At 40.4% G+C, this 11,673-nt stretch overlaps 1 protein-coding gene across 1 annotated transcript; it reads right to left on the reverse strand.

The window, feature by feature from the left end:
* Nucleotides 1-80: 80 nt before the first annotated feature.
* arl5a (ADP-ribosylation factor-like 5A) lies at nucleotides 81-9,244 on the reverse strand. Its single transcript, XM_079169943.1, has 6 exons — nucleotides 8,897-9,244; nucleotides 2,826-2,886; nucleotides 2,560-2,707; nucleotides 2,051-2,134; nucleotides 1,347-1,498; nucleotides 81-755 (listed from the first exon to the last, which is right to left on the reverse strand). The coding sequence occupies exons 1-6, from the start codon at nucleotides 8,940-8,942 to the stop codon at nucleotides 707-709; spliced, it is 540 nt and encodes a 179-aa protein (XP_079026069.1). The 5' UTR covers nucleotides 8,943-9,244; the 3' UTR covers nucleotides 81-706.
* Between the last annotated feature and the right edge of the window lie 2,429 nt (nucleotides 9,245-11,673).

The raw sequence follows: 11,673 nt of genomic DNA on the forward strand, positions 1-11,673 counted from the left end.
AGCCCACTAAAGGACAACAAGAAGTGACGTTACACAACAAGAAACTCATTCACGACACGCTGCGATTCACCTGAAACAGATAAAAACACTTTATTTCACTGATTATTCGTAGGGACTGAAAAGAAGAGGGCATGTTGTGATTTTTTACCCTCCTTTTTCAGCATGTTTTTTTTCAGCCACCATTAACCGTCATCACTCCAACATTCTGCATCAGGCACCACGTTAAAAGAGAACACTGGACTGTACACACGGGAGGGAGGGGGGGGGGGGGGAGGCAATCAAAATTGCCACAGCCAGTCTGGCAATACTGCAAGGCCACCGTGGGCTGGAGTCCCACACAGCTGGAGAACAAGTCCACGTACAGTTCCACGTCAGACACTTATGCCGACGTCCGTGTTTTTGCTGAAAAAGGAAAACCGTGCACACATTTCAGTTTAAATAAGTTGAGTCTTGTTGTTGTCCTTCAGTAAAAAAGGTCTTTTTTTTCTTTTTTGTTGTTGTTGTTCCGAGTTCAAGACGTCTTTTTTGTAAAATAAATTATCCCAGAAGAAAGTGACGTCCTGGCGGTCGGTCCGCCCACGTCAGCGCGTCACAGGAAAGAGGAGAGGGCCGTCCGTCAAACCTCCGTCCTCCATTCAAGCTCACGTCTGGAGGCAGAGAACACAAAGAGCGAGGGAGCACTCTGGAGCAAAAGTCAAAAAGGTCATCATCTCACGCGCAGCCGGGACATCATCCACTCCAGACCCTGGCACAACCTGGAGGAGGACGAGAGGACGGGAGACGGGCGTTAAGATGAATTAATGGCAACGTTTCTTCTCACATAAAAGCACAAAGACGCGTTTCTTTACAGTCTAATAGTAATAAGGTTCAGCATGCATGTGATCCGTGGATTAATGACAGTTTAACCATCACAGCATGAAATAAAGTTTCACTGACTCAGTAGAACATGTTTCTAGTCTCTGATCTCTGATCATGTTTCATTGTAAACAACCAATCAGAGGAGAGCTAGTAACGTTAGCAGCACCGCTAACGGCTAACCAACGGAGGTTCATTCAGTGACATCATGATGCCTTCAGGCTCTGCTCAGTGAACATGAGTACTGGCTGAAGGTACATTATAACGTTATCATGATGTGTTCACATGTAGTCTGTAAAATGTAGTTTTGGTGATGAACTTGAATAAATCCAGTAGTTTGAAGGAGATGTTTTAATATGTTAATATGCATCATGAATGATCGGCAAGATCTCTAAGAGTTATATTTGCTTCCTTTCATATTGTCTGCTGATCCGTTGCACCACTCCGGTCTAATATAACGAGAGTCAGTGATCAGTAAATGCAGTTCTCACCCCTCCCCAGTGAGGGCGCAGCAGGCCTGGATGTGCCACTGGTGGTCTTTGACGGAGGTGAGCTGGAGGCTCTGGGAGATCTCGGCCACCGACATGCAGCCTTTCACATCCTGCTTGTTGGCAAAGATCAGCAGCCCGGCCCTTCTTAAATCCTGGAGGACGGATGAGAGACGGCGCGAGAGGAGAGGGTGAACACTGAACACTTCCAAGCTTCATTTATAACGTCGATATTCAAATTCTAAACGGTTCCCACTCTTTTCCTGTGATAGTCCAGCTGGTGTGACAGACGAGGATCAAACGATACACAATTTAATGGCTTTTCTCTCGTGAATTACATTAATAATTGCTGCCTGTGCACCAATAACTCAATTCGTAGCCTCTAATTTTGCCAACTGATAAATCTAACCTGAACCTTCATCCCTACATGTAGGTTTATTAACTGACTCTTCATCAGCTCATCACAGCATACGTCAGCACCTTAACTAGTAATATTAAGTCTAATCACAAACACCGTGAGCTACAATACAAACGTTTGTTCATTTTCATTTTACCTGAACAATGTAGAGAGAAAAGTACCGTTAGCCAGTATTTAGCTAACACCATAGGCTGTATATATTATAAACATGAAATAAACCATAAACATTTATATGAATACATTTAAATAAAAGTCTTTAAGAATCATCATCATTCTTCGTGATACTCACTTCATGTGCGAGCATTCTGCAGAGCTCCTCTTTGGTCACGGAGATCCGTTCTCTGTCGGTGCTGTCGACCACCACGATGACAAACTGCCCACAGATAACGAGACATAACGGAGTTAATGAGTCCGTGTGATGGCACTGCATTCTAATAACGGGAAGTCTGCAGACAGTCGCTGGCATTTAACAATGTGGAAAAATCTGACTATATATCAGTTTATAGAAATCTATTTTAAACAAAACAACCTAAACAAACAATCTCGAAGCAGATGATTTTTAGATAAACACTTCTACCTATTTCAGTCAGATGCTGAAGGATGCACTACAAGTCTTTTTGAGCCAAGTGAGCCACCATAACCTGTTATGTACCTCTGTGTGTGTGTGTGTGTGTGTGTGTAGTACGTGTTCTCCATAACCTGTTATGTACCTCTGTGTGTGTGTAGTACGTGTTCTCCATAACCTGTTATGTACCTCTGTGTGTGTGTAGTACGTGTTCACCATAACCTGCTATGTACCTCTGTGTTTGTGTAGTACGTGTTCCACGATGACCGGAGGGACTCCTGGCCCCCGATGTCCCACATCAGGAAATGAGTGTTGTTGACCACGATCTCCTCCACGTTGCTCCCGATGGTAGGAGAGGTGTGCACCACCTCATTCATTGAACTACAACATACAGAACAAGGGGGAAAGAAAACATTCATAAAAATGACTTTATCCATTTATTAGACATTATGGATGGATAAACCTGCGAGCTGACTGAGTGCTATGTTTGGATACTCACAACTGGTATAGAATTGTGGTCTTGCCAGCATTGTCCAGGCCCACAATAATAACTTTGTGCTCTGAAAGGCAATAAAGACACTTTAAATAATTCACAGTGAACTCAGCCGAGCAATCTGTTTAACCCTGAGAGATGGAAAAGCATGTTTTCTTTAAACAATCCCCAAAACTACACTGCATCACAGCCGGAAGTTTAAAAAAAACGTCATCATTGTTAGATTTTCATCTTTCCGACGGTCATTGAACACATCGTGTGTGACAAACGCTTCAGTAAGAAAAGGAACCCGAACCTAAGTTTATAATTGTGATATTTCATCAACTACATTTTATTCTAATCTACATGTTCTCATTTAAAATCTCACCACTAATAAAAAAACATTAAAGTGTGAGCTCCTTAGTGAAACTATGACGTCATGATTGATTCATCTGAGACCAACAGTCATGTGACCACAAGAGAGGAGGAGCTCTGACTGAACTACAGGAAGTGAACACAGAGAGGAGAGGAGAGGAGAGAGGAGAGGAGAGGAGGAGAGAGGAGACAGGAGAGGAGAGGAGGGGAGGAGACAGGAGAGGAGAGGAGAGGAGAAGAGAGGAGAGGCTGAAAACATGTCAATAGTTTAATATTTATGTGGAGCCTACTTTTTTTCCAGGATTGGTAACACTTGTGGAGACTTATTCAAATGTTGGATATATAGATAAATGATCAAAGAAATTAAACTTGCATTTTCTTTCTTTTTGTATGATGTACGTCATTGTAACTGTGTTGTTCTGCACTAAAGACACGTTGTAGTTCTCGCTACTTCTAGTCGTGATGGTTCTGTTCATAGAGGAGCAGAACTTTATATTACAGAGGAACCACAGAGAGAACAATGTGACGGGAGCCAAAACAAAAAACACCCAAAACTGCTTTAGGGTTCAGAGAGTTTTGTGTTCAGCATTTAACCTTCAGTGCCATCGTTGTGTGGCTTCACACATCGAGCAAAGCTGAAAGTACTCTCACAGCTACAGATGAGATGGTGGGTGGTCTTTAAACAAGCCTGTACAGCAGCTGTGGAGATGACACACACACACACACACACACACACACTTTACCTGTGAAAAACACTGACAGGAAGTGACAAGTAGGATGACCTGCTATCTTGCTGCTGATACACTAAAGTGACAAGACAACAGTACGATGTCCTACGGTCAGGAGGAGGAACGAGGAATCAGAGCTCTGGTAATTTTCTACAAATCTTTTGTGACATTTATACTCTTCAACAGCACTACAGGCTCTTTTTAAATCGGTTGTTTCAGAACCTGTGACATCACAGAGGATACAAACGAGGAACAAAGACCGGTTGGTGTTTTTTAGCTATGACTAAAGTGGTTAAAACAAGAGGAACTACAGCGTGACCGAAAGAGATCAAGATCTTTCTGCTCCTAGACATGTTTTCAAAGTCTAAGCTTATCAGAAACATCTTCATGTTTGGTCTACAAGAAGAGAGACGCCATCACATCGAGGCCTGGACGTTAGGGATGCATTTGTCCTCCAGCTGAGGAGAACTCACAGAGCTCTAAATCTGAATCCTGAATCCTCATTTTGTGAGCTTGGAGCTCTCAAGCACATCAAATATTAACGTCAGTCCTCGTTGGTTTGTGGACCGACGTTATGAAGCCTCCAGTTCAGCAATTTCACTGCCACCATGATGTTTTTATCAACCAGTGAACAGGAAGTGAGCATATCTGGACTGAGGAGTGACGTAGAGACGCCGTATACGTCTCTGGTAGAGACCTGTCAATCACCGCGTAGCCCCGCCCCTAAAGCATCCCCTGCTTTATGGTCTGTGTGACTCTAAATGGACCATCATTTACTAAATGAACATCATGCTGTATTGAAGAAGACTTGAAACTAGAGATTGAGACCATAAACTCATGTTTACAATGTTTACTGAGGTAATAAATCAAGAGAGAAGTAGAGTCATTTTCTCATAGACTTCTATACAACCAGAGGAGTCGCCCCCTGGTGGACACTAGAGAGAATGCAGCTTTAACACATGAAGCATCGGCTTCACTCGGCAGAACCGGAGGTTGCCGTCTAGTTTTAACATTTTCCAAGTCGGTAGCGTTGTTTTTTTTAAGTACTGTACAGACATGTGAACTACTTCACTTCTAATGCAGCATTCTCGTGGAATCAGGCGGGTGGTTGATAGCAGAAGATGTCATTTTAGTAGACAATGGCAGGATAGTCAAATTAGGTGAGACCGGCAGATAATATCGGTAACAGTAGATGTCATTGCCGTCCAAATTTAAAGTATGTTACGTAGCTCCCTCACACAAGGAGAACGTTATTTTAATTTGCAATAGAATATAAGAGAAACCTGCCATTTAAAGCTGCATGCATTACTATAATAATAATAATAATGACATCAAATGACGTTTTGTTTGTTTTTCCCGATCCTTCCAGAAGGTGTTGTCCGTCTGCCTGATTCCATGTGAAGTTATTTATTAGTTATATATATTTGCCCAGCCTGGAATAGCTCCCTCGTTGAGCTACGTGGAAGGCCCAGAGCGTGTTGGGTACTTTTAGCTTATTGTCCAGAGAGCCTCGACTGATGAAAGCTCCGGCCGGCCAGCGCTCAACAGCAAAGCAAGTCTGACGGACGTTTGGGGCGAACACACGAGCACAGACGTCAGCTGGAATCTGAATGATGGGATGCTTCCTCACCAATCACAGCAGCAGCCTGTAGATCGAGGCCGACTGGTTCCTAAGCTTTCAGAGCCGATACATAAATAATCTGGATTCTGAAGTGTTCCAAAGCACACAGTGAGTGAAACACATTCACTGATGGAAGAATGAAGAAATGTGCAGCAATTCACTCCAGCTTCTCACAGACTGAAGATGAATAACTGATGACGTTTCTTCGGTGGGTTATGAATCAAAAAGAGTGCTTTTTATTAGTGGTTGTAGACTTTCTGTAATAATCCATTTAAAAGGTGTATTCCAGAAGTATACAAAGCTCCCTCACCTTTCCCGTCTGGAAACACACTTTAGGATTCAGAGAGATTACAGAAAGTATTGTGTGAACCGTGTTAAATAACATCTTCTGCTCCGTAAAAACACACATCACCATTTACAGTTTGGCTGCACCTGTTCAACTAAAACCTCATGAAAGCAGAGGAAGTGAAAGCAGCTGAAAAAGATAACAACTTTGGGCTTTTTTTTTTTTAAATCTACGCAACGGTGTCATGTTGAACCTGAAACCAAACAGCTGTGAGGACGAGGAGCAAAAACACACAACGCAGCAGACTGCTCACTACGCTGTCTGCAGCGGTTGGAGGTCAACAAGTCAGTTCTGTGCAGCTCAAAGATGCTTGAGAAGCAAAAAAACTTTACTTAAAAAAGGTCATGCAGCCTGTATACCTTCTAACTAAACCAATAAACAACCTTACACAGGGGCTGCTTGTGTGGAACGCCCATCAAAGACATTTACTGTCAAATATGACGAGAACACGTAGAACCTTCACACGTTAGAGGATGGAACTAACAGAACGTGGCTAATTTTGCCTGAAACAATGATTTTGAAAGTTTCAATGATCAACAATTCTCAAAAGGGATTATTTTCTGTCAATAAAGTTCGACGCACTGGAAGCTCTAACCTGCCCCGTACAGTAGTGAGTGTGTTCAGGTGTACCCCACCTGTTGCCCAATGACTCGGGATAGACCGGGATAGTCCCGAACACCCAGAATAAGATCAATGAAAACAGACAGGAAGCCATTATGTTGAATCCTTGAAGCCCTCAAACAATAAACAGTTGGAGAATACATAAGAAGTCCGTTCTGTCTGATCACATGCCCTCCTGCTCTCTGAATGGACCTCTGTGGTTCCACTGAGGGAGAAATCAATCAATCGGAGACGGACTTCCTGAGACTTGAAGAGGCAGCTGGGGCGAGATCCAGAGGTTACAATAAAAACCTTATAGTCCGGTGACACGAGGGTTTAAAGTCAAACACGGCTCAGAGAGGACCGTCTATTGATGACTAACCAGAGGAAGACGGCAACAGCACACCATCACAGCTTTCTGACAACGTTTATGTCCGAGAACGCAGTCAAAGGGATGTTTGTCCCACATTTTATAAAAGGATAATATAAGTAGGGTAGGCCTGCAACTATCAATTACTTTTAATTTATCAATTACTTTTTTGTTGGACTGTTAAATTAGGAAACACGCCCATCAGCTTCACATGATGTGGAGACTTCAGATGAATAAGCTCTGTTTATTAGTTACTGTATGAAACTCATTCTGTTACTAGCATCGTATGGACCTTTGTTGTACTCATTATTTAAGTTATCTGTTTGGTTTTGGAGACGTGTGAACTGATTTGTGGGTGTGTTGCTGACATTACACTGATGAATCTGATTTTAATGATTCATATCAATTACTCTTGTTTTAACTTGAAACACGCCTCAATGTGTCCAAACAAACAAGAATCTAAAGTCACTTTACAAACGGTACGAGAGAGAGAGAAGCAGCAATCCAAGGTAAATGTTTGACTAACGTGATGCAGTAAGTAAACGGCTAACGAACCTGTGTGTCACTCACATCGTACTGTTGGACAGAAAGACAGAAAGACAGCCTCAGCAGTATGCGAGTCCCACATGATCCACTGTCATGATGGACTAAAACAGGATGTTCAAAGTTATCCTTGTTTTGAGGAAGCAAATCAAAGTGTGAAATTATTTTTGGGGTTCACTGAATTGCTGACATTAGATTAAAAAAGGTGATGTGAAAATAACAATTATTTTACTGAATTATATCAATTATTTTTGGGATTAATTGTTCAAACTGTTGTCAGCTAATTGTCCCATGTGACCTCCTGCTACACGGTATTCCTGTCAGAGCATCACGAGCAGACAGCAGAGCGTAAGAAGGACTGTGGGTTACCTGTATAAGCTGACATCACACTGATTATGTGATTACAGTGCAAAAGTCAATGTGATTCATCCCTCGGTCCTTATTGGCCCTGTTCTTTGTGCTGATGTGGCTGCTTTCACTGTGCTCTGCCTGTGTAGCCGCCTCTCGTCAGCGTTCAGCACCACGGTGCTCATGTTACACACCGAGCGTTAGCTTTCTGTTTACGGGCTCAACGTCACGATCCAGGGATCCACCTGGTGTCACCTAACCATCAATCCATCCACAGAGACATAAATAATCTACGTTAATGCAGAACACGAGAGAGAGACAGAGAGAGAGAGAGAGAGACAGAGAGCGAGAGAGAGACAAAGAGAGAGAGAGAGAGAGAGAGACAGAGAGAGAGAGAGACAGAGAGAGACAGAGAGAGAGACAGACAATGAGAGAGAAAGAGAGAGACTTTTTTAATCCCACAAGGGGAAATGTGTTCGCTGCAGCAGCATCATGATACAGGTAAAGCAATCAAAGTAACAGAATAAAAAATAAAATATTGAGTATAAAAATGCACTATATATATATATATATATATATATACAATGAAATAGAATAATATTAAATTAACTAACTAGGCTTGTGTACTGTTATTGTTGAGTCCTGAGTCTGAAATAAAGTTTGTTTGATTGTTTGAATATAATACTTATATATTATTGTGTAGAATGTCGTATTTAAATAAAGAATAAATAAATATTATATGTACACACATTATATTTGTGGTATATCAAATAAAATATAAACGTAAAAAAAGAAAGACTTCCCTCAATGTGTATCTTGCTGTTCTTTGATCTTTATGTTTATTTTTTTTGTTTTTGGCACCAGGGAAACACAATCATGCTCATATACTGAGAATATTTATATAAAGAATAAATATATATCTCTATAGATGGATGACAATAAAGGAATGATCTAAACGACATTCTTCACCACTTTAAACGATAATAAGGTTAATCTACGGCTGGTTGGTGAAGCCTGCACACATATACAACAAGATAAGAACATAATACTTTAATATGAACGTGTAGAAAGCTGTTTATAAGCTAACATGAGTCTTTCTCTGCGGGCCTTCTCTTCACCACCTATAGCTCACACGTCTTCATGACAGTAACACGGAACCTGTCTTACCTTGGTGGTTAAAAAGCCTCCATAGCTTCGTGAACAGTATCCCCATGGCTGACGATGAAGCTTTCTGGTACCAAAACCGACCGCGTAGCTAAGCTAAGCTAAGCTAGCGTTGATGCTATTCAGGCGCTATCAACTTTAACCTAGCTAGCTAGCGAGCTAACTACACAGACGAAGAGCTGTCAAGGCTTTTAAGTACAACCGCCATACTTGTATTCATCTTAGTTATTTAATCCTAGTTGTGTCGCTGCCGCAGGATGTATTACATTTGAGTGTGACGGTTTTGTGTGCTCCAGGAAAACAAAACCCCAAAATCGGTAGCCGCGCTGTGGCTAGCTGGATGGCATCAGCTGGCTGTTGTATAGAGCATGCAAGTACGCATGCGCACGATTGCTAGTTGCTGTCAACCGTGCGCATGCGTACCTGCACACTGTCCTGTTGGTACAAATGATAAGCAAATCTAGGTGAAAAGTACAGCTGATATGGCAATAAAAAATGATATATATCAATAAATATGTATGATTTATACAACCAAAGAAGACGTTTAATCATCATATCATCTTTTTTGGAAGACTATATATATATATAAATATTATTATTTTATTTTACATATATATTTATTTATTCATATTTAAGTAAAATATATATGTATTTATATTTAAATAAATAATAAATAATAAACAATAAATGTATATCTATTATATTTATCATTTATAAAATAAAATACAAATTTCCAAAGAATAATCCTGGATGATAATTTACTCGTATTGACTGCTGCTGACAGAATATCCTCAGGGAAAATAAAACTGCTTTTACCATTGCACTTAACTTTTGTTTGCATTCATTTACGCTACCTGTATTTATATTTACTCTTCTCCTTCTGTTATTGCACTACATGTTTGTTGTTTCAAATGCTTGTGCCTTGTTCTGTATCTTGTTCTGTATCTTGTTGTTTTTGTATCTTGTTGTTTGAACTTCATGTTTATTCGTTCAACACAATTCTGCTCATCTACTGAACTGCACTGTATATAGATGGATGACAAAAAAATGTATCTTATTTGATCATTGTCGTATATTATATCATATTATAATGAATGATTATATTGAACTCAAACGATAGCTACATTGATGAATTACTTGAACTGCAAAATGCCAGAAATTCTCAGATTTCAGCTTTTTAAGTATTTGAGTATTTGATGGTTTTCTTCTGTGATACATCGATTTCTTTCAGATTAAAAAAAAAATATTATATGAGTTTTGTTTCCGAGACATATGAAGAAATAAAGACAAACAGGTGTGTGTGTATGTTTTTGAACAGAAACCAGTGCTATCCATACAACAGCATGAGGGCAGTTTATTTAATTACAATTGTAAAATGACAGTGCACACACATTTCTAATCAATGCATCATTCTCTCACAGGCAGTATTCAAATCTTTTAAATTGTTTTGAATCAATAAAAGCTACTCTGTGTGGCAGATAAGAGCAGAAGTCTCCTTCTCCAGAATCACTGAACACAATGACATCTCTGGCCTTTGAACGGAAACGAAGACGAGAGATTTCCAACAAATATTAAATTACAAGATACAAGAATATGTCATTTAAACGTATATTAATCCTGTATTAGCTGGCAGCATACAGGTGAATTCTTCTGATTAAAAAGGAACCGCTGTACATTTGAATGAAAGTAGCAAGTAAAAGACAAATGCAGCGCAGTCCTGCCCGAGTGCTTTCTGTGTGTTTCTCTCATTGGGAATCTTTAATGAAACTCAAATTGAATACAGTGAAGCTGAACATGTGGACGCTGGGGGGGGGGGGGGGGGGGGGGCTTTTAAATTGCTGTTTCATTAAACCTTTAATAATAAGTGAAAATGGAGGAAATGTATCTTTTTCATCAGAATTTGGAAGGTGATTGCAAGGCTGTGAAAGAAGAAATGAATGGAATGCTCTGAAAGTGAAACTTTAAATAAATTAAGGTTTCCGTCCGATTACTTTGACTGTATTTACATAAGGAAGCCCTCAATATACGTCACTCACTAAAATCTATCTCACATGAAGTCCTGCCAAACATGCCAAACATGCCAAACATGCCAAACAAAGAACATGCTGGCATGACCACTCCTGTGACTCTAGTCCCAGAAGTGTTCCTTCCTTATATATTAACAGCTTTATTGAAACAACTAAATCATACAATCTCGTCACAATTTGACACAACGCTCAGAATCAAATCCCCATCAGATGGGTGATAAACGCTACATCTGTCAGCACACTTCTAGGTCTAAAGGACCTCTCATTCCTGAGGTTTGGAGCATCTGCATGAGTTTTATATATTATGTCTTCATATGTTCATGACAAAAAGGGGTCACAGGGTAGCTACTGTATGAACCCCCGAAGAGAACACCACAACACCGTCCATGTGTGTCACTTCAAAAACAAAACGCGGAAAACTGGATTTGGGAAAAGGCTTCCACGGGATTATATGTTTAACACGGTGGCAAACAAACTTGTGGAGCGTTAAAGATGCGTTGCACTCTCCTCCTATCTGCTCCGGGACGCGTGCAAACATGTTCTGTGCTGACCAGACAGGAGATTAAATGTCTTAGTTTTATCGAATGTAAACACCGTTGATTCAACACAGTTTGTGAAATAGTCATGAAATGTAATCCATTGGTTTTGTTTACAAGGACGTCAATTATACGGTTGTTTTTAGGTTTAGGCAACAAAACCACGAATAAGGATCCTACTTGACTTTCTATTGGCATCATTTCTGTTCTGAGTGAC

This window comes from Pholis gunnellus, assembly GCF_910591455.1.
Source record: "Pholis gunnellus genome assembly, chromosome: 12".
Lineage (NCBI taxonomy): Eukaryota > Metazoa > Chordata > Actinopteri > Perciformes > Pholidae > Pholis > Pholis gunnellus.